This window comes from Heptranchias perlo, chromosome 14, assembly GCF_035084215.1.
Source record: "Heptranchias perlo isolate sHepPer1 chromosome 14, sHepPer1.hap1, whole genome shotgun sequence".
In the NCBI taxonomy this organism is placed as follows: domain Eukaryota; kingdom Metazoa; phylum Chordata; class Chondrichthyes; order Hexanchiformes; family Hexanchidae; genus Heptranchias; species Heptranchias perlo.
Window position 1 is genome coordinate 69,729,747 of NC_090338.1, and position 23,296 is coordinate 69,753,042.

General features: G+C 43.5%; 1 protein-coding gene across 3 annotated transcripts in view; it reads left to right on the top strand.

Moving 5' to 3' along the window:
• Positions 1-21,978, top strand: part of LOC137332601 (eukaryotic peptide chain release factor subunit 1) — a 43,344-nt gene extending 21,366 nt beyond the window's left edge. For all 3 annotated transcript variants that reach the window (XM_067996555.1, XM_067996554.1, XM_067996553.1), the window contains 8 exons: positions 1,097-1,236; positions 2,834-2,972; positions 5,975-6,165; positions 13,111-13,240; positions 14,796-14,951; positions 15,090-15,154; positions 16,427-16,574; positions 18,930-21,978. In XM_067996555.1, coding sequence (XP_067852656.1) covers positions 1,097-1,236; positions 2,834-2,972; positions 5,975-6,165; positions 13,111-13,240; positions 14,796-14,951; positions 15,090-15,154; positions 16,427-16,574; positions 18,930-19,012 — 1,052 coding nt within the window. In that variant the 3' untranslated portion in view covers positions 19,013-21,978. The remainder of the gene's footprint in view (positions 1-1,096; positions 1,237-2,833; positions 2,973-5,974; positions 6,166-13,110; positions 13,241-14,795; positions 14,952-15,089; positions 15,155-16,426; positions 16,575-18,929) is intronic.
• Positions 21,979-23,296: the final 1,318 nt, after the last annotated feature.

The following is a 23,296-nucleotide window of genomic DNA, read 5'->3' on the forward strand; positions in this document are numbered from 1 at the left end:
TATTCACCGCACACAATGCGGTCTGCTGTACACTGGGGAGACCAAACGCAGACTGGGTGATTGCTTTGCTCAACACTTCCATTCTGTCCACAAGCGTCACCCTGACTTGCCGGTCGCTTGCCGTTTTAATTCCCTGTCTCATTCCCACTCTGACCTCTCTGTCCTCTGTCTCTTACACTGTTCCATTGAAGCTCAATGTAAGCTCGAGGAACAGCACCTCATCTTTTGTTTAGGCACTTTACAAGCTTCAGGACTCAACATTGATTTCAATAACCTCATATAATCATTGCTCCCATTTTTTTGGACAGCAAGTGCTGGTAATGGCTCTGCTGCTGCCATTTATTGCTACTCCTGACCAATCTTTTGTTTCTTAACCGGTCCCATTTCCACCCTTGCCTTGCACCATCACCCCTTTTGTCATTTAATCACTCCTGCCCTCCACCCTATCACAGACATTCCCTTTTGTTCTTTCCTTCCTCCCCCCCCCCCCCCCACCCCTTTTTCCCTGGCTCTGTACTTGCTTAGAAGCTTTAACTCTTTTAACATCTTCCAGTTCTGACGACCTGAAACGTTAACTTTGTTTCTTTCTCTACATATGCTGCCTGACTTGCTGAGCTTCTCCAGCATTTTCTGATTTTATTTCAGATTTGCAGTATTCGTAGTATTTTGCTTTTGATTTTTAACTGTTTAATACTTGTCGTCATAGGTAGTGGGGATGTGATGAGTCGTGCACTTAAAGTACCAAGACATTTTTTTCCTTCACTATTGACACTTAAATAAGTATATAAGCAACACCAGGTCAGCATGTTGGTAACCACAGTGTTAGGGAGTTGCGTAGTTAAATGAGGCTAGAGCTCAAATACCATTCTTGATGCTTGAACTTCCTGCAAGTTCTGTGCTTTGCGAGTCTTACATGGGTAGTTTGGAATGGAAGGGAGAGTTTCGTCGGTCTTGGTGATTGAGTGTGGGGGCGGAGAGGGGAAACCAGAATGCTTTCAATTTGTGGATTTTCTGAACAATTGGGAATGTGATTGGGTGGGGATGTTTACTTCAAACACGAATACTTGATCTTACTGTATCTATCCTGTTTCTGCAGTACCGCCTAATGGCCTGGTTGTCTACTGTGGAACAATTGTAACAGAAGAAGGCAAAGAAAAGAAAGTTAACATCGATTTTGAGCCCTTCAAACCAATTAACACATCGCTATACCTCTGTGACAACAAATTTCACACAGAGGTAAGTAACTGTCAAAGTTCTTTGGGTATATTCACCTTAGTGTTGGGTCTCATGGTATATTCATCTTAGTGTTAGGTCTCACTGTACATACACCTTACAGTGCTAGGTCTCACTGTACGGACCCCTCCCCCCCCCCCCCCCCCCAAATGGATTGCAGCCCCATTCCCATCCAGTGACTTCTATTGGACAGTGCATGTTTGTGGTGACAGGCTCAGTTGTGATACCCCCATGGGTTAAAATAGTACACGCCACATGAATAACAGTCACTTAGCCGAAACATTATTTGGCAACAGTCGCTGCCATTCGGCACCAGCACTTGAGAGAAGGTGATGTGCAAACAAAATCTAGAGCTGCTTCTCTCATTCAGTCTTCTCTTCCTTCTAAAACTGAAGGCATTTAAAATCGAAGCTTGCCGAATTAACTGATTTCTTGATCGATTTTGTGCTCTGTTCCTTTTAAACTACATTGATCAATTTTGGTCCTTCATTTCGCTCTCTCAATTAACAATGCCATGCAGATATTCTGCCAGTTACAGTTGCATAGGATGTCGGAGTCTTGGGCCACAAAACTAAGTTCCTGTTAACTTGCAGATATCTCAAGCTACTGAGATTATCTCTGATTTAGGATTTATCCACCACTGAGACAACAGCAGCAAGATCAGCCCTTTCCAAACCTACAGGTCCACAAAATTCAAACAGGACAAAAGACCAAATAAATAACTTAATAATCCTGCATGACCTGGGCTTCCATGGCTGGATTGGGGCTCTCAGGCCACTTGTCAACCCATTACCCCAGGGTTTGACAGCTCTGCTGTAACTGGACAGCTCCCAGATTAATCACACGTTCTGTAGTTTAGGTGATGTTGAGTAATGGAGGACAATACTGTTGGTTGAAGGCGATATCCATTTTAGAAAAAAGTTTTGTTCAGAATTTCTCTTTGTGGAGCAGTGCCATTTCAGCCTTTTGGAGGAAAGAAGAAAGACTTGCATTTATACAGCGCCTTTCACAACCTCAGGATATCCCTAAGCACTTTACAGTGTAGTCACTATTGTAATGTAAGAAATGCAGTGCCCACAAACAGCAATGTTATAATGACCAGATAATCTGTTTTAATAATGTTGGTTGAGGGATAAATATTGGCCAGGACATTGGGGAGAACTCCCCTGCACTTCTTCGAAATAGTGCCATGGAATCTTTTACGTTCGCTTGAGAGGACAGGCGGGGCCTTGGTCTAACGTCTCATCCAAAAGACGGCACCTCGACAGCACAGCACTCACTTTGTATTGCACTGAAGTGGCAGTCCAGCTTATATACTCAAGTCGCTGGAGTGGGATTTGAGCCCTCAACTTTCTGCCTCAGAGGAGTGTGTGCTCCCACTGAGCCATGGCTGACACCACCTGTAGGGCCAGACGTAAGTGACTGTCCTTGGGTGGCTCATTCTGCTGACTGGGTTCGGGCCCACTGGTCCTGGGTCTGCTCCCACACGATTAAACTGTTCAGTAACAGCTGGGACTCTAGCCATGGCCCCTTACACAAGTTCTTCAATGGATATTTTACATGTTGAAGTCGCTTACATTGCCTGTACTTCTCTTGAAAGGCTCTCACCGCGCTTCTGTCAGACGACAGCAAGTTTGGGTTCATCGTAATCGACGGAACTGGTGCTTTGTTCGGTACTCTCCAGGGAAACACTCGAGAGGTACTACACAAGTTCACTGTGGATCTACCAAAGAAGCACGGTAAGGACAGAGAGCTACTGGGTCCTACAATTTGTAACATCAGATACACGACAGCTCTTCAGCCTTTCTAGTGTTTATTTGTCTCTCTGCTCCCATTCTCCATTTTAAGTTATTCATACTGTTACCCTTTTTAACTTTCGTTGCACTGACTCATATTTGAAACTTCCTCAGAAGCCTCGTGTCTCAGTACCTTGCCCAAGTGGGCATTTTTCATTTTTGAGTTTAACAGTGAGTATTGCCAGGCTGTTTGACCATGGGGGGAAGGAAAGGGCAATGTAGCCAAACCCAATCCTTTCCCACCTCAGTGTTCACACACCTGCAGTTTCCAGCTGGAATCATTAGATAGTGATTGAGAGCAGGATCCCAGGCTCACTCCTCCCCACTGACCCCCCCCCCCCCCCCCCCCCCAACCCAGACAACATCTCCAGCCCTGGAATCTGGAATCCTGAGACTAAATTCCAGCAACTCTATTGCAGAGATCAGCTAACCCAACACAACAGAGATCAAACCTTCACTCTGTTCGGCTGCTCCACATAGGTCAGTATATTAGTCAGTTTAACTATGGGAGGAGGGGGTGAGGAGCGGCGGTTGGTCCTGTTTTTAACAGTTATGTATTTTAAAATATTAAACAGACATTTAGATCCAAACTGGATTATAGAAATCTACTGAAGGGCACTGGAGAGGGTTTTGTTCTGAAAGCTATGCTGATGATCCGGGATAGTTGCAAAGACCAGCATCATACCTGAATCTGGACTGAGTGTTCATCAGCTCGGTGTGGCGATGGAACTGATTCCAGCCCTTTTAGGACTGTACTTGTGGAGGTTACTATATTCGTGCTTCACCAGCCAGTTCTGTGTGTCAATACAGTGCCTGTTAACGTGGGCAGGATTTGTCAATCTGAAACCATTTGCTTTCTGTTCTCATTTGGAACAGGGGCATCCCAAACTGTCTCCCATGGGCCACAGTAACCCAGTCCACAAAGCCTAGTCCACTCAGTACTATTTACACTTATATTTATTACCCACTGGTCTGTCCAATGTGGATTTTGTGGTTTGGAAAGGGTTGTTCTTAGCGCTGTTGCGTCATTGGCGGATAAATCCTAAATGAGAACCCCAAGATGGGTTAGCATTGTCAGCATGAGATATCTGGGAATGAATGGGTGCAGAGCGCTCAGCACTCCATTGTGTGCTCCTAAGTGGCCGAGGGGACGTTTGGCAACCTAGAAGAGTAAACCTGGTAATGTGGCATTGGACTTGATGTCTCAAACGTCCCAAGCTGGCTGACACATTGCAAGCTTACCATGTGTAGACCATTTCACCCTGCTCCATATAACTAATGAAACACGGGAGCTGCTGCTTGATAAATCTTCGCTGAAGATAGGCCTACGCGAAGGCCCGTTACAGAGACAAGCAGTAAATGCTGATGCTCCATCACCCCCAACTGGTGGATGTGATATGCACCCATACCATTGTAACAGTGCACTCGCACGTATTATAGTGAGTTCTGCTGTTGACTGTGACGCTTGGGTGGAGCTCCTGTTATCTGCTGTTTACCTGGAAAGGGCTCAAGCCCATACTTATCAGTGTCCAATGTCCAGCTAGTGACTGTCCTCTTGGGTGGGGCAGACAAGTAAGTTCTATTTGGGCTCGAGTTAGCTTCAACTTGACATGCCTGGTGTTGGAAGATTGCTATCAAGTCAGCAATTGATGGTTAAATCAATAATTTATGAGCTGGGCAGTTCTCTAGGGTACTGATAATTGTCCAGCCAGCCTGGTTTATTAATGGGACTTTGCATGGTATACCTGTCACTCAGTGCTAGCATTCTCCCCACTTGGATCCAGATAGTCCCATGAATCCATGCTCTAATGGTTAGGCTGGTCCCAGCCGGACAAGCAGCAGTATTTGTACCACTGCTCTGCTCAGTTGCACCATGAACTGGTTGACTTCCAGCAGTATCCCTGTACACACTTGGGGATCTTTAAACCTTGGCCCTGCCAGCCTTCGTTCAGCTCTCTGGACTTGAGTAAATGTGGTCTGTCCTTACAGGTAGAGTGTGTGCTGTCCATATCAGGCAAATGCAAACTATCTGTGTGGATTTCTCAGTTTGGCTTGGAGACTTAAACGTGGTGATTGGTTTCGATGCATCAAATATTCACCTGTCCAAGGAAATAAATTGAAATGTCTCCCTATCCTCATGTGCTACAAGGTGGAGATCATTCTTGTGTGGGCATCCAGCTATTTTTGTTTAGGATAGTCCTCGATGCAATGTGATTTGTACTGATTGCTCAGTCTCAAAGGAACCAGGATTGCTCACTAATATTTCACCTTAAATTCCTGTGGTGCGTGTGTACACTGTTTTTAGTTCTAACAAATTTCAATAAAATGGCATCTGTACTTTTGGATGAAACAAATTGCTGGCAATACACAGCAGAACTGACTAAGGATCCCTCCAAAAACATTGATCCTCAGATGCTGACTGACCTGTGCATAACTCAGTTGGTAGCAGGTTCTATTCTGCGACTTGCTGGGGTTCGGGAGTTTGAGCTCATGACCCAAGCTGCCACTCCAGGGCAGTGTGTCGGGAGTGCTGCATTGTATGGAGGAGCCTTCCTTCAAATGATGCATTAAACTGAGGCCCTGCCAGCCTGTTCAGATGAATGTTAAAGATCCCATTGCATTATTTGAAGAAGAGCAAGAACGTTTTGTGTCCTGGCTAACGTCCTTCCTACCAACACTAGTAAAATAACAGAGTGGTCATTTATCCGAATCTGGTTGTGGGATCTTGCCATGCACAAGGTGGTGGCTGTTTGTGACAAGTCATTGCTTCCAAAGTAATTCATTGTACGTGAAGCACTTTGAGACACACAGAGTAAGGCATCGTATAGATGCAAGTCTTGCTGTGCACTTCCAGCATTTCTGTTTGTTTCAGATTTCTCGTTGGCAGTTGTGAATATGGCTTTTCTAGGTATAGATTTTTCAATCCAAGTGTTTTGCATTTAAAGGCAGAGGAGGTCAGTCCGCCCTGCGTTTCGCTCGCCTGAGGATGGAGAAGAGGCATAACTACGTGCGGAAGGTGGCAGAGACGGCTGTGCAGCTCTTCATCAGCAGCGACAAGGTGAACGTGGCGGGTCTCATCTTGGCTGGATCGGCTGATTTCAAAACCGAGCTCAGCCAGTCTGACATGTTCGATCCGGTAAGCTGATGCAGAACGCTAACTGCGCACTAAGTGAAAACGGTAACATATCGAACTGCCGGCAGACCTGCCGAGCCTGGATTTCCCGGCTAAACACAGCCATTTACACGTGGACTCTGTCAGCTGGGCCCACCCGCCATTTATTTCTGTAAATGTTCAATGGTGGTGGTGGGTGTGGGGAGGTGGACTTGATAGTGATTTCGAAGTTGGCCTTTCATCTCGCATCTATGTTTGAATCCAGACAGATTGGGTTGCCCGAGTGTGAATTATACAGTTAGCTCTTATACTTTCCCCCCAATATAAACACCTGCATTTTAAACATCAGGTTTTTGTTTTCACCTAAATTTCCCATTTGCCAATGTGACGATTTATATGGTATTTTGCAATTTGAGAGTTTTGAGTTTTGCTTCTTTTAACCTCATGTGGGGACAGCTCTCGATGAGCTCACCGTCTTCCCTCCTCTCCCGCATCAAAAAGTAAACCCCACAATTTCATTTGCCAGTTTTCCCCCCATTGGGTTAACCTTATAGGACCTTCCTATGTGAGGCTGGACTACTGAGTCAAACATGGTAACTGAGCTCGGTCCTCTCCTCACCGGGAATCCACACCTGCACTTTCCAGCAGGAATCTCCGGATAACGACCAGGAGAGGGGAGCCCCTGCCCGGAATGTGTTTTTATTTTAAACCCCTGAGCCCAGCACTGTTGAAGCTCATTGTTCCCCAACCCCTCTCTGTACAGGCTGGAAGCAGTGAGCTCAGCACCGCTTAGCAATTGAAGCTGCAACTTTAAGAACATGAGAAATAGGAGCAGTGGGCTACTGGCCCATCGAGCCAGCTTCGCCATTCAGTAAGATCATGGCTGATGATCTACCTCAACTCCACTTTCCTGCCTGATCCCCCATATCCCTTGATTCCCTTAGTGTCCAAAAATCCATCGATCTTAGTCTTGAACATACTCAATGACTGAGCATCCCCAGCCCTCTAGGGGGGAGAATTCCAAAGGTTCGCAACCCTCTGAGTGAAGAAATTTGTAATCAGTGCTAAATGGCCCACCCCTGATCTTGAGACTATGACCCCTAGTTCTCGACTCTCCAGCCAGGGGAAACAGCCTCTCAGCATCTAGACTTTGCTGCTCTGTTGCTAAACTGGGCAATGTCTGTGCTCACTGGGCCGTGTTTAACATGGCTTGCAAAAAAAAACTATTTTAAGACCTTTATGCTCAGTGAGTTAAGTAGCACCATTACTGTAACATTGCAACTTTCACTCAGAAGAGAATAACTTTTTTTTCCTTTTGATTTTCACTTTGATTTGAATTTCTTTATAAACTTAAACACACTGGAATTTCCAGGTAGACAAAAACCTGAAATCAAAGACAGCATCTTTCACAATAGGTGATTGTGAAATCTGGAGTCCAGCGGGTGTTCAGTTGTTCTGTGAGCAGATATTGCACTAGTTTTTGGGAGTTGAGAAAGGTGATCCTGCCTGTGGATGAAATCAGAGCTGCCTGATCTCAAATAAACCCCCAAAACAATAATTTCATTGGGTGGGGGGGAAGGGGGGATATTTGTGGACTGAGTGTATTTTTAAACTACATCTTATGAAGTCTACTTGTTTATTATTAACAAGTAGACTTGTAAATTATTATAAACAAGACGACAAGTAATTAGCTAGAGTCCGAGGTGCAGACATTGCAATGCATCAGGGAGGGGGGAGAATTATCTGGACACTTTGACCCAGAAGGCAGTCACACCCCCTTGGATTAGGTAGTGGTTTAGATTTGGTTAGTGATCAGGGACAGGAGGATGTCACTGCAAAGTCAGGCAGATGATAGGACCCCAGATGCAGTGGTGGGGGAGCCTCAGCCTTTGCCCTTGTCCAATAGGTACGAGGTACTTGCTCCCTGTATGGATGAGAACAAAGACTGCAGGGAGGATGGGCAAATTGACCACAGCACCATGGTACAGGAGGCCATTCAAGTGGGGGGATCGAAAAAGAATGTGGTAGTGCTAAGGGTTATTACAGTCGGGGATAGATACTGTCCTGCATCCGCAACCGGAGTCCCGAAGGCTGTGGTTGCCTGCCTGGTGCCAGGGTTAAGGAGATCTCCTCGCAACTGTAAAAGATCTTGAAGCAGGAGGGGTGGATCCAGTTGTGGTGGTCCACGCAGGAACCAATAACAGGTAGAACTAGGAATGAGGTTCTGGAGAGGGAGTTTGAGGAGCTAGGGTCCAAATTAAAAGGCAGAAACTCAAAGGTGGTAATCTCTAGATTACTACCTGAGCCACGTGCAATTTGGCGTAGGGACAAACGGATTAGATGATTAAATGCATTGCTGACAGATTAGTGTGGGAAGCAGGGGTTTCAATTCATGGGGCATTGGCACCACTACTGGGGAAAGATGGAACTGTTCCTTTAGAATGGGCCCCACTTAAACCGGGTTGGGACCAGTGTCCTGGAGAATCGAATAACTAGGGCGGTAGATAGACCTTTAAACTAATAACTTTGGTGGGGGGAGGGGGTTCAGGTAAGGGTAAATTTGTAAATAAATCTAAAGAGAAATGTCAAAGCTATAGAGCAGAGTAGTGATTTGGGTAAAAACAAGCAGTGTGTGTCAGGAAGGGACAGAGTTTAACAAAGGGAATAGGGCATTAGTGACTAAGGTCACATCAGGGCAAAATAGTAAAAAGTAAAAATTAAAGGCGCTGTATCTGAATGCACATTCATAACAAGATAGATGAATTAATGGCACAAATAGAGATAAATGGGTTTGATCTAGTAGCCATTACTGAGACGTGGTGTCAGGGTAACCAAGGTTGGGAACTAAATATTCCAGGGTACTTGACTTTTAGAAAAGACAGACAAATGGAAAAGGTGGAGGGGGGCGGGTGGGTAGCCCTAATAATGAAGGATGAGATAAAGGCAGTCGTGAGAAATGCTCAGTAAATCAGGATAATGTAGTGCAATGATCATGGACTTTAATCTTCATACAGACTGGGCAAATCAAATTCCCAAAAGTAGTTTGGAAGATAAGTTCATGGAATGCATTCAAGTCAGTTTTCTAGAACAGTATGTCGAGGAGCCAACTAGGGAACAGGCTATTTTAGATATCTAGTATTGTGTAATGAGACAGGGTTAATTAGTAATTTTACAGTAAAGGATCCTCTAGGCAGAGTGATCATAATATGATAGAATTTCACATTGAGTTTGAGAGTGATGTAGTTAAATCTGAAACTAGGGACTTAAATTTAAACAAAGCCAATTCCGTAGGTATGAAGGGCGAGTTGGCTACGGTAAATTGGGAAATTAGATTAAAAGATATGACAGTAGGTAAGCAATGGCGAACATTTAAAGAAATGATTCATAATTCTCAACAAGTATACATTCCCTTGAGGAATAAAAACTCCATGGGAAAAGTGATTCAACCGTGGCTATCCAGAGAAATTAAGGATAGTATTAGATTAAGAGGCTTACAATGTTGCCAAAAAGAGTAGTAAGCTCAAGGACTGGCAGGGTTTTAGAAATCAGCAAAGGATGACCAAGAAATTGATAGAGGGAGAAAATAGAATATGAGAGTAAACTAGCAAGAAATATAAAATCAGATTGTAGGAGCTTCTACAAGTATGTAAAAAGGAAGAGATTAGCGAAAGTAAATGCGGTCCCTTAGAGGCTGAGACAGGAGAAATTATAATGGGGAATAAGGAAATGGCAGAGATATTAAACAAATATTTTGTATCTGTCTTCACAATAGAAGACACAAAAAACATACCAGAAATAGTGGGGAACCAAGGGTCTAATGAGAGGGAGGAACTTAAAGTAATTAATATTAGTAAATAAAAAGTACTGGAGAAATTAATGGGACTAAAAGCCGACAAATCCCCTGGACCTGATGGCCTACATCCTAGGGTTTCAAAAGAGGTGGCTGCAGAGATAGTGGATGCATTAGTTTTAATCTTCAAGAATTTCCTCGTTTCTAGAACGGTCCCTGTGGATTGGAAGGTAGCAAATGTGACCCTGCTATTCAAGAAAGGAGGGACAGAGAACAGGAAACTGTAGGTCAGTTAGCTTGACATCAATAGTAGGGAAAATGCTAGAACCTATTATTAAGGACATAGTAACAGCGCACTTAGAAAATCACAATATGATTAGGCAGAGTGAACACTGTTTTATGAAAGGGAAATAGTGTTTGACAAATCTATTAGAAATTTTTGAGGGTGTAACGAGCAGGGTAGATAAAGGGGAACCAGTGGATGAAGTATATTTGGATTTTCAAAAGGCATTTGATAAGGTTCCACACGAGGTGGTTACACAAGATTAGGGCTCATGGGATTGGGGGTAATATATTAGCATGGATTGAGGATTGATTAACGGACAGAAAACAGAGTAGGAATAAACAGGTCATTTTTGAGTTGGTAGGTTGTAACTGCAAAGATCAGTGCTTGGGTCTCAGCTGTTTACAATATATATCAATGACTCAGATGAGGGGACTGAGTGCAACGTATCCAAGTTTGCTGGTGATATAAAGCTAGGTGGGAAAGTAAGCTGTGAGGAGGACGCAAACAGATTGCAAGGGGATATTGACAGGTTAAGTGAGTGGGCGAGAAGGTGGCTGATGGAGTATAATGTGGGGAAATGTGAACATAAGAAATAGGAGCAGGAGTAGGCCATCTGGCCCCTTGAGCCTGCTCCGCCATTCAACAAGATCATGGCTGATCTTCTACCTCAACGCCATTTTCCTGCCCAATCTCCATATCCCTTGATGCCTTTAATATCTAGAAATCTATCGATCTTTGTTTTGAATGTACTCAATGACTGAGCCTCCACAGCCCTCTGGGGTAGAGAATTCCAAAGATTCACCACCCTCTGTGTGAAGAAATTTCACCTCATCTCAGTCCTAAATGGCCAAGCCTTTATTCTGAGACTGTGACCCCTGGTTCTAGATTCCCCACCCAGGGGAAACATCCTCCTCGCATCCACCCTGTCGAGCTCTGTAAGAATTTTGTGTGTTTCAATGAGATCACCATATTCTTCTAAACTCTAGAGAACACAGGCCTAGTCTATTCAATCTCTCCTCATACGACAACCCCGCAATCCCAGGAATCAGTCTGGTGAACCTTCGTTGTACTCCCTCTATGGCAAGTATATCCTCTCTTAGGTAAGGAGACCAAAATTGTACACAGTACTCCAGGTGTGGTCTCACCAAGGCCCTATGTAATTGCAGTAAGACATCTTTACTCCTGTCCTCAAATCCTCTTGTAATAAAGGCCAACATACTATTCACCTTCCTAATTGCTTGCTGCACCTGCATGTTATTAACAGATGAAATTATCCACTTTGGTAGGAAGAATAGAAAAGCAGACTTTTTTTTAAAAGGTGAGAGATTAAGAAATGTTGGTAGCCAGAGGGATTTGGGTGTCCGTGTACATGAATCACAAAGTTAACATGCAGGTACAGCAAGCAATTAGGAAGGCAAATGGTATGTTAGCCTTTATTGCAAAGACGTTGGAGTATAAGAGTTAGGAGGTCTTGTTGCAATTATGTAGGGCTCTGGTGAGACCACACCTACTGTGTATAGTTTTGGTCTCATTACCTAAAGGAGGATATACTTGCTGTAGAGGGGGTGCAACGAAGGTTCACTAGATTGATTCCTGGATGAGAGGATTGTCCTATGAGGAGCGATTGAGTAGAATTGGCCTGTATTCTCTGGAGTTTAGAAGAATGAGAGGTGATCTCATTGAAATGTATAAAATTCTTAGAGGGTTTGACAGGGTTAGAGGCTGAGAGGCTGTTTTCCCCTGGCTGGAGTGTCGAGAACTAGGGATCATAGTATCAAGATAAGGGGTTGGCCAGACGAGGAAAAATTTCTTCACTGAGGGTTGTGAATCTTTGGAATTCTCTACCTCAGAGAGGAGTGGATGCTCAGTCATTGAGTATAGTCAAGACTGAGATCGATAGAATTTTGGACTCCAAGGGGTTTGGGGATAGGGTGGGAAAGTGAAGTTGAGGTAGAAGATCAGCCATGCTTTTATTGAATGGCGGAGCAGGCTCGAATGGCAGTATGGCTTACTCCTGCTCCTACTATGTTAACTTTTCCCTCTTTCTGCCCCCCCCCCTCCCCCATTTTAATAGTTAATTTCCACCCTCTTGCTCAGAAGGCAATCACCCTAAGTCTAGTTACAGCCCAAAAGGCAGTAGTTGCCTCCAGTACCTCATGTGGCCAGCATTCATATGTAAATTTGGACATCGAGTACTGGTAGGATATTTGACTCCGGACACCATCCCATCACAGCTCAGCCTGAGCCTGTTTTTTTCTTTTTTCTTTCTTTCTCTCCCAATTGTAGCCCCCCGCCCCCACCCAACTGCTGCCCTGACTGGGGTGAGCCAACTCTACTACAGCCCGTAGGTCACCTGTGGTCCTGGGCTTTGACATTCTGCCCCTCAAAGCCCAGGCAGCTCGGTTCTATTTGTGTTTATATTTCTTATTTGCTGGTTTGCCCTGATTGTGTTTTGTGCTTTGAGAGGCTGTTCTTGGTGCTGTAGCCTCATTGCTCGATAAATCCTAAATCAGAACGCCAAGATCTGCTGGTGTCAGCAACCTGAGAGATCTGCAAATTAAGGAAAACAAACAATATCCAGTTTATATGTGTCTGTGGAGGCTCTGAGCTCCACCCACGTGGGTCATGGATATGATGAGCTTGTTCATCCATGGGATCGAACACCAGGACTGCCTGGTTTGCATGATTCACAACTGCTGTGGTGGTTCCTTTAATCACTCACCATTAGGGAAGCCACTTGCATTTCTTTTGCACTTAAAAGCCATGCAGGTTTGAACTGGGAGACTGTGCTACTCTTTGGTGCTGCTTTGTCTGTTTAATGTGTGTTTTCCTACAGCTAATTACTCAATGGTTGTCTCGTTATGAATCTTGTTCCTTATGTGTTTGTGCACAGCGATTGCAGAGCAAAGTACTGAAACTGGTGGACATCTCCTACGGAGGTGAGAATGGTTTTAATCAAGCAATCGAGCTGTCGGCTGAGGTTTTGTCCAGTGTGAAGTTCATTCAGGAAAAGAAACTAATAGGTGAGAAATCCTTGGTGTGATTCATTGTAAGACTGCAGTCTTTATTCGGCCATCTGACCAGAGTTGATTAGATAAAGAAATTGCATTTATATAACGCCTTTCACCACCTCCGGCTGTCCCAAAGCGTTTTATGGCCAAGTAAGTATTTTTGAAGTGTAGTCACTGTTGTAATGCAGGAAAAGCGGCAGCCAATTTGCACACAGCAAGATCCCACAAAAAAAATAATGCATTAATGACCAGATAATCTGTTTCAGTAATGTTGGTTGAGGAATAATTATTGGCCAGGACACTGGGGAGAGCTCTCCAACTCTTCTAGCAGTGCTATTGGATCTTTTACATCCACCTGAGAGGGCAGATGGGGCCTCGGTTTAACGTCTCATCCGAAAGACAGCACCTCTGACAGTGCAGCACCCCCTCAGTACTGCACTGAAGTGTCAGCCGAGATTATGTGCTTAAGTCTCTGGAGTGGGACTTGAACCCACAACCTCCTGATTTCAAAGCGAGAGTACAACCACGTGTTAGTATATATTAGATGAAGCATTATATTGATTTTTGTACAAGTATATAAACGGTGAAACTTGATGTATTTTTATTCTATACAAAAGTTTACACCATTTTTCGGGTCATATCAGGTGTTGTCTGCCCTGCAGTGACCCATTTCAGTGGGTGTTCCTCCTGTAGCCGTAGACCCACAGCTGAGCCTTGTGCTGCCCTTACCCGCTCTCCATATATATGAGCACTGCTGAGCAGGGATGAGAGGATAGTGACCAGGGGTAGGAACCCTGGCATTTATTTTCCTCTTCTGCTAAGAGAAGGGGCACTGAGGCCAATTGTAGGGCCCCATATGCTGGGCCACAGTCAGCTGAACATTGAATAGGAATTGAACCTTGGAGCCTCTGGTCTGTAAACTCAGTGACGGAATCCCATTACCAACTGGGCTGTCGGAGACCTGGATAAGCCATTTCTCAAAGTACCTCTGTACTTTAACAACAATTGGAGTCTAATTACTGAGGAGGCGCTGGTGTCTACAATTCTTTTAAAACCTGATGATTTTGTTTGAACACTTGCTTGAAGCAATAAGTAACAAATAGCAACTTTATGTATATTTTCCTCCCTCCCATTAAATATGGAAGAACAGCTCCCCCAATAACACGGTGGGTCACTGTATCACTGAGCCATTGAACCAGCAGTCCCCAGGCTCAATCCCTGGGTTTTTATGAAGTTAGCCAATCTCTATTGGGACATGAAGAGGTGAACCAGCCAGTGTTCCTGCTTTTGGCTGGTATCCAGCACTCCTGGTGAATTCAGTGCCAGGCTCTGCTGTGATGCCCTCCATGGTTGAACAGCCTGCTGATGCTGCCCATTGCGACTGGTATGAAGAATGGCCACTTGGGCAAGATCCAGAAACCAAACCCCAGATTCAGAGAGAGGGAAGAACTACAATTTGTAAATAAAACCCAACACGTTCACTAAAACATTCTCTCTCATTTTCCCAGGAGTTCAGAATGTGTTTGTTCAAGGTCTCATTTTTTCCAATTTATGTTTTAAAATTTAGGACGATACTTTGATGAAATCAGCCAGGATACGGGGAAATACTGCTTCGGAGTGGATGACACACTGAAAGCGCTGGAGATGGGTGCAGTTGAGATCCTGATAGTTTATGAAAATCTGGATATAATGCGATACGTACTCCGCTGTCATGGCACAGAAGGTAGTTGGAGATCCTTCACTGTCAGTTCTTTAGGGTCGTACTGAATATCCATAGAAAAGACAGGATGTAGTTGTTAATATGTGACTTTGTATCTGGGCCAGAATAGGCAGACTTACTAACTGTCTTCTAATTTCCCAGAAGAGAAAATCTTGTATCTGACACCTGAGCAAGAGAAGGATAAATCTCATTTCACGGACAAAGAGGTACAATTTCATTATACTCGAAGCAGTAACAAATGGGCTGAATGGCATTTGTTTGAGGCTTTGTATTCAAAAGTTTGAGCTTGATTAAAACGAGATGAGATTGAATAGAATGGACATAGTACCTGGGGTCTCTTAACAGTGACACACGTGACAGGTCACTGTTTGTGTTCACTCTTTCCCCTCCTGAGATGGTACTGACTCACTCTGGGATATGGTCCCATGGGTGCTCATTTATATAGTGCCCTTAAACGTGGTATAATATTCCACGGTGCTTCACAGTGCAAAAAAACAAAAAAATTAACATCGAGCCCAAGAGGGAAACATTCGGACAGGTGACCAAAAGCTTGGTTAAGGAGGTAGTTTTTAAGGTGCATCTTAAATGAGATGGAGATGTTTCGGGAGGTAATTCCAGATCTTGTGGCTAGACAACTCAAGGCACAGCCTCCATTAGTGGGACTAAGGGGATGCAGATGAGGCCAGAATTAGAGAAATGCAGAGTTCTCGGAGAGATGTAGGGCTGGAGGAGGTTCTGGCAGGCAGTTTAATTATGAAGATCTCAGTCAAGAAATTGAGTGTTCTCAGCTTCTACAGATACTTTTCTGTCGGTCATTGATCAAGAGTGGGAACCCTGACTGAGTTTTATTTTTTCCAACTTCTTGACCAGAGGAGTTGCACAGTTCTCTGATACTAGGGATTAGCCTCGTGAGCAGGAGTGAAGTCTCATGCTGGCTGGGTGAAATTTTTTCACAGCTGTCCTGATTTTTGTTTCCTCCGCAATTGAGGATCCCAGGTACTATGTCCATTCAAACTGTAGGAAACGCCCAGCAGCAATACTACAGGTTTTGTCATAACAAACTGGATTGTGTGTGGAGATTAAATGAGATTTACTGTTTCTGTACTTTATTGGAATTATTACTCCAAGTCAGTGACAATGCTGTGCTTGAAATGAAAGCAGTCTGGGTGGAATCTCACTGTGATTCTTCCCTCTAAAATGTTGCAGATATCTTGTACTTGAGTGAGATGGTGTATTTGGGTAAGAGCCGATGACATCATAGACTGTGGCACTGTTCATTTTGCGTGCCATTTTAGACACTCAACCCTGGACTCAAGGACTGGATGAGTGCTGAATTGACAGTCCTGGGTGTAGCTATGTTGAGCAGTGTAAAGGTGAATGAGCCTGTTCAGATTTCAGTGATTAGCAAAGTCTCGGTTACATAAAGTGAAACTCATTTTGGTTCTTTCTCTCTATTTATATAAACAAAAATAATTTAGACTGGACAGGAACATGAGCTGATAGAAAGCATGCCTCTCTTGGAATGGTTCGCCAACAACTACAAAAAATTTGGAGCTACGCTGGAGATCGTCACAGACAAGTCACAGGAAGGATCCCAGTTTGTGAAAGGCTTTGGTGGCATTGGTGGTAAGAGCTGTGTCTTAGCGCTGTGAATTGGATAGCCCGCCAGCTGACTAATGATTGTGGTATAACATACTAAAGGCTACGTGCGATGCCCACCACATACTCCTGTCTACCCCTAAAAGCAGTAAATGTCATCTTGCCAGGCCACTGTGTTCAGGCTAAGACTAATAGTTAGATTTATTTACAAGTAAGATAATCTCACAGAAGCAGAAATATGTTGCAAGACACTAATAGCATAGATGTGGAAAACAAAGACGTTAAAATATCTTCAGGAAGTGTTTCTTACACAGTCCAACTGTCAGTGCCACAAACTAAACCAAACTGGGAAAAATATATTGAACATGAAACAAAAGATGAGTAAACTGGCAATAGTGTTGCAACAAAAGAAGCCTTTCATGTGGCGGGTGTTAATTTTGAGAATTTAATTATCTTGCTCTCTGGATATCCCCAGTAGTTTAGCAATTATACCTGATAGAAACTGCGTACTCCTACCCCCTCCCCTCGAGTCTGAAACCCTGCATATGTTAACCTTTCAAAGAAACCCTGACCCAACCTTCAAACAAACTTCAGCTCATCAGTTTCTGACCAGGCAGCCTCACCAGCAAAGCAAGCCAAACAACTCCCATTGAAACTGTGGATGAATCAAGACCGTGTTGTGTATTGACTTAAACCCCCCAAGGTCATGTTTCTGATACCAGGTTAAAATTCTCATCTGCTCTTTCAATATAAAGTCATATTTTATAAAAGATACAATACGGATTTTGTTTGCCTAATTTGATATCTGAGGAGATAGGCAAAGAATGTCAATACATGGGGCATAAATAGTGGAGCCGACAAAGGTGATAGCTGTTCATCAAACATGAGAGACCTGGAACTATCTCTTCAGAAAATTGAAATCAAACAAGTTTTTCATTTACTATCAAAAGACAAGGAAATCGAGACGCAGCCTAAATGTCTCAAGTTCAGTCACTGACCCAACTTTATCTGTCAGATAGTGAAGAGGCTCCACCGTAGAGCAAATCTCGAGGGTGGGCTGACAGCGGCTGGATGAGAGAAATATTCGAACTTGTTATAAAAACAGAAAATGCGAGAAAAGCTCAGCCAGCGAGGCAGCATCTGCGGAGAAAGAAACAGAGTTAATCTTTCAGATCGAAGTCCTTTCATCAGAACTGGAAGATGTTAGAGTTTTTAAACAAGTACCGAGCCAGGGAAGGGGGAGGGGAGAACAGAACAAAAGGCAAGTTCTGTGATAGGATAGAGAGCAAGAGTGATTAAATGACAAAGGATGATGGTGCAAGGCAAGGAGGGTGGTAATGGGACAAGTAAGGAAACAAAAGATCCGACTAGATTGTTAATGGTAACAGCAGAACCATAACCAGCAGCTGCAGTCCAATAAATAATAAAAAAAAATCATTGAAATCGATGTTGAGTCCAGAAGGTTGTAAAGTGCCTAAACGAAAGACGGTGAGCTGTGCATATGCTGGCAAGCTGCTCAACTATGGTGAGCATCACAGAGCCTGCTCTTTAATGGTGCCCACGTGCTTCCATCTTGTAACAGGGATCACTGCAGTTATTAGGAGTGGGGGGGGGGGGTTGCTGCCTCTGCCCTTCATCCAGCTTTTGGGATGTCCCGGTGATCTGTAGCAACCCAATTCCTCCCTTGGCTGAGATTAGCAATCACAACACAATATGGGCATGACTGCTGGGCCTTTCTGGTCCCTCTGGCTCACAAGCTAGAGGAGCGGAGTATTTTTGTTCCTCAATGTGTTTTTTCTTTGAGAGTAAAAATTTACTTCTCTGGAGTTTAACTGTATTGGGCTCACATTACCAATGTAGGTCACCTGCATTGGATAATTATTCATCATTTGCACAAGGAACTCGCATGCCCTTGTGGATAATGGTTTATGATGTTAACCATCGCTCAGTTGGTAGTGATCTCGCCTCTGAGTCAAAGGTTGTGGGTTCAAGTCCCACTCCAGAGACTTGTGCATATATTCTAGGCTGACACACCCTGAGGGAGTGCTGCACTGTCGGATGTGCCGTCTTTCAGTTGAGACGTTAAACCGAAGCCCCTCATCAGGTGGACGTGTAAGATCCTGTGCCACTATTCGAAGAACAGTTGAATTCTACCCGATGTCCTGGCCAATTTTTATCAACCAACATCACTAAACAGGTTATCTCGTGATTATCTCAGTGCTGTTTGTGGGACCTTGCTGTGTGCAAATTGGCTTCCACCATTCTTACATTACAACAGTGACTACACTTCAAAAGTACTTCAGTGGCTGTTAAAGTGCCTTGATTCATCCTGAGGTTGTGAAAGGTGCTGCATAAATGCAAATTCTTTGTTTTCCTAAACAGGTATCCTGCGGTACCGTGTGGACTTTCAAGGTATGGAATACCAGGGAGATGAGGACGACTTTTATGACCTGGACGACTACTAGGTAGTCTGGACAAGGTCTGGCTACAGGTGCCTAACCCTCCAACATCCAACCCAAGGAGTGAAAATCTACAGCGGAATAATCAATCCCTGCCTTAGAACAGACATTTACAGAACTTGTGATACTCTAAATACATTGGAGATGGTGAATTTAAAAAAAATAACACACTTCGATTTGTTATAGTGTCAATACAGCAGCAACACCAAACTACTGTGTTCCTAATGCCAGTTTGGACTAATCTTTTGAGAAATTTCATTTTTTTTTTAATTTTTACTTCAATGGGACTCTTGTTGCTGTTGTATTTTATGAAATTGAGATTTTTTTTACCTCCATATGTCGAGGCAAATAATAAAAACGGAATGCTATCGAACTTCATTTCTGCAGGCTGAATGGATATGAGCTATCTGTTTCTCCCCCTTGGAGAGAGTTTATATATTAAAAAAAGACAACTTGAGTAACTTCTGCAGTGTATGACCCCATTTACATGGGTATTATTGAGCTATGGCTGTACGTGAGGGGGAGGGGGGAAGAATCGGCCTTTGTCGTGCAAGTAAATAAAGTTAATCTCTTTGAAATAAAGCGGTGAAGCGAATTTTCAGATTTGTGACCAATATTCTTTTGGTTTCCGCCTTTGTGGGGGGAGGAGGAAAGGCTCCCTCCCAAGCCTTTTTAAAAAAAAAAAATATGTATTTAAAAAAAAGGGGGAGGTTTAAACAGCATTCTGGCTGCTGCTAGGTATTCTATGTAATTCTAGGTATTGCCAGATGTGTGCTAGCGGTATCTAGTGGTGGTAAAAGGTTCCTTGAGCAAGTTTTGTACCTGCGGTGGTCTCGATGGTTTTAGACAAGAGCTCCCATTCTGTTGTATTAACAAAGGGTTTCCTTTGGCTGCTCATGAGTCGAGAGTCAGTAAGTTCTAACGTTGGGACTTGTGATGGTTTTGATCTGGATGGACATGTATTGTATTAACTGAGGATCTGCTCCATATTGGGGTTTATTGTTGGTCTAGCATGAACTTGAACTGGGCATACCCTTGAGAGCAAGCTGTGGGTTGCAGCCTCTGCTGCACAAACTGCAGCTCAAATCTGAAAATTGATGTCTGTTTTTCTTTGAAACATCACCCAAATTCTAGCAAAGGCAGCCAGGCACCATCATCCCCTCATGAAATGCTGGTATCACATTTTCATTGGAGTTTGGATTTGTGCCGAGACAGTGCAAGGAACCTCACATTTTAAACCGCTAGGGTAATGATCCAGTAAACTGGATGGACACAGGGGGAGGGGGGAGGGGGTTGTTACTTAACCGAAGCGGTAACAGGAATCAGATTGTTTTAACCAAATTGTAGACAGGTTGAAATAGAACATTAAAACCACACACAGCAGTGAGGCCACATTAGTGTAGTGGTAGTGGCTGTGAACATTGCCATTGGGCTGGAGCTGTATTGAATTGTTGGGCGCACATTGATTGGGGAAACGATGGGGTGCAAATGTCAAAAGAAAGCCTTGTTGAGTAGCCTGTTCACTGAAATCTCTTGGTGGATGGGATCTGGTGTTCCTTGTAGTGCCTGAAGCAGTCACTTGTTAATACAATCGAGGAAAGGTAATTAGGACTGTTAATTGGATTGCATCACTTGTCATACATTTCAATAATGAATGCTCAAAAGTGGAGTGAAGTTATGTACGTTAGAAGTGTGACAAATGAATGTACATTTTTACATTGCATACAAGCATATTGTTTGGAGTGACTGCTTGCAACATGCACTACATATATGTTGGAATCAAACCCATTTCTGCTAACCTGTGGAGTCTTTTATTAGGTAAGAGGAAGGCAGTGATTTTTCTTATTAATCAGCATGGCTGTGATTGTGTTGAGATGTGGTTATTTATCTAATGATTGAGGAGAGAGACGTGTCCTGATTGTACAGTTTTCAACAACACAGAGCACCTCCTTCAAACTCCTTAACTCAGTTCCATTATGTACAGTGCAGTTCACTGGCCACTGTAACACAAATCGGGTTTTGTTTCCTATCTGACAAACTTCCAATGCATAGCACCATTGCCATTAATCAGCAGGACCCTCCTATTCCATAATATCAGTGACCTATGCTACTTTGTAGTGTAAGTAACTCATGCACAGTTCCCAAATTCTGTTTCTGACTAGATGTATATTTAATTTAGTACAGTTGTACTCTGTAGAAAGTTGTCAATTTGAAACCAATATACCACTGTGCTTCTGTTCACCAAGATTAGAATATATTAAGTTTTCAAAAACCCTCTGAGTACTGAAATCCGTTTGCAGCTTTTGAAATGTGCTTTTCTGTCAAAACATCCAAAAGTGTTTTTCTGTTTTAAGTTAGTAAATTTCTAATGCTGAATATATAAAGTAGAATTTAGAAAGAAAATATGCAGAATATTTTACGGTATTCATGAAATGATTGCAATTCTGTTTTTGTCATTTTGGCCTTTGAAGTTTTCAGTACTCAAAAGGATTTGTGTAGAACTCCCGTTGAGTTTCATAAGTGTGAATATACGATGTCCTATTCTATTCGTCCTGCCCAGCCCTGTCCAAAAGAGAGAATTGTGCTGGACCATGCTTTTAGCACTGGGTTGCTCAAACTGTGTAAATGGGGCCATTTTGATACATAAACCAGAAGAATATATATATATATAAATAAATATATATTTACTTTTTCAAATAGCCCACTGCTTGGTATAAGAAGTATGCATTGGAAAGTATGCAGCTCCTTTTGTAGTTTTAATGTTTACTATTTAAGTTTGGAAATGATGCCAAAATGTTTTTTGTATTTCTTTGACCAATGTATTCTCCTGAAATGGAAGTAATCTGTTGAATTGAGAGAAAGGGGTAGATCTCAGCTTTCATGCACTACAGCCTCTGCAGAAAGATCCCAAGCAGCAACTTGGTGTTGTGATGTACAGAAATGGAGAAGAGTATTAAAACCATATTTAAGAATATCATTGGTTTGAGTCTTTTTATTTTGGGCTGTGTTGGAGGAAATGTGACTTATGGACTGGGCTGAAGATTTCCCCTGATGCAACAGTTGCCAAAAGGCAGTGTGTAACTGGGCCATACAAGGTAGATGATGCCGGGTTTGATCCTCTGTCTGCGTTGTCAGCTGATCTCAGCCATGGTGGCAGTGGGAACAGTTGGTCTCAGTTCCCCTAGACTAAGGAGAGCAAAACCAGCCCAGATTCCTGCTATATGACTGCTTATCCCGTGAGCCCTACTGGACAGAGCTGGCATGGCTGTTGGGTGAGGACAGGATCAGGCTCAGCTCTGATTCCCCGAGTCAAGTAGTGTGTCAATACTTGCTGTGTAGGCTTGTACATGAAGAATGAGCATTTGGGTCAAGTACAGGATGGTACCTAGCAAGAGAAGGGTGGGGGGAGCAAACTGGCAAATAATGGTACTGTCTTCTATGGAATCCCAGTTAAGAATGATAAAATGTGTGCAATTACATAAATCTATTTACTTCCATTGATGTGTAAGTATTGAATCGCATCACAGGGTCAATATAGGGGAGGAAGGCCATTCAACCCATGTTCACTCATCCACTCAAAGACCTTACAATTCTTTTCTCCCTCCCCTGTTGTTACATTGACAGTGTCACCCATATCCCAAGAACAAATTTAAAGAAAAAGCTTTTTGAGGTGGTCTGTACAGGTATTTCGCGTTTGGAGGGTGTACGGGGTGAATACAAATGTGCTTCAGCTTCATGGCAGGGGTCGAGAGAGGATAAGGAGCTGCATGTAAGATGAAGCCTATAGCTTGCTACCTATACATGAGCCACAAGGTACTAGGTAAAGGAGTGTGGGGTAACAGGTTGGTTGGTGTGTGCACCAATTTCAAATCACTGGTTGTAGCTCTGTGTGTATTTGTAAAAAGCAATGATTTTTATTTTGTTTAGAAACATAAGACCAGGAGGAGGCCACTCAGCCCCATAAGCCTAGGGTTGCCAGCTCTGGTTGGAGTCATTTCTGGAGGTTGCATCACATGACATCTGATCATGTGATGCCTGATCACGTGACATCTGTTTACATGACTATTACAAATGTTATTGCATTCACCTTAGAAAGGTTGGGTCCCCTGTACTTCAGAATTTTTGCTTGTGGTTTCCTGCCAGCAGCTGTTGTGCGACAAGAACCAGGAAGCCTCCCGTGAGCAGGGGAAAGGGGGAAACGAGAAGTTGCAGCACAGGTGGAGGCCGTCAGCCTGTGGTGCTGGCCCCCCTGTGACCCCCAGATCCTTTTATCTTCCTTTTCAGATATTT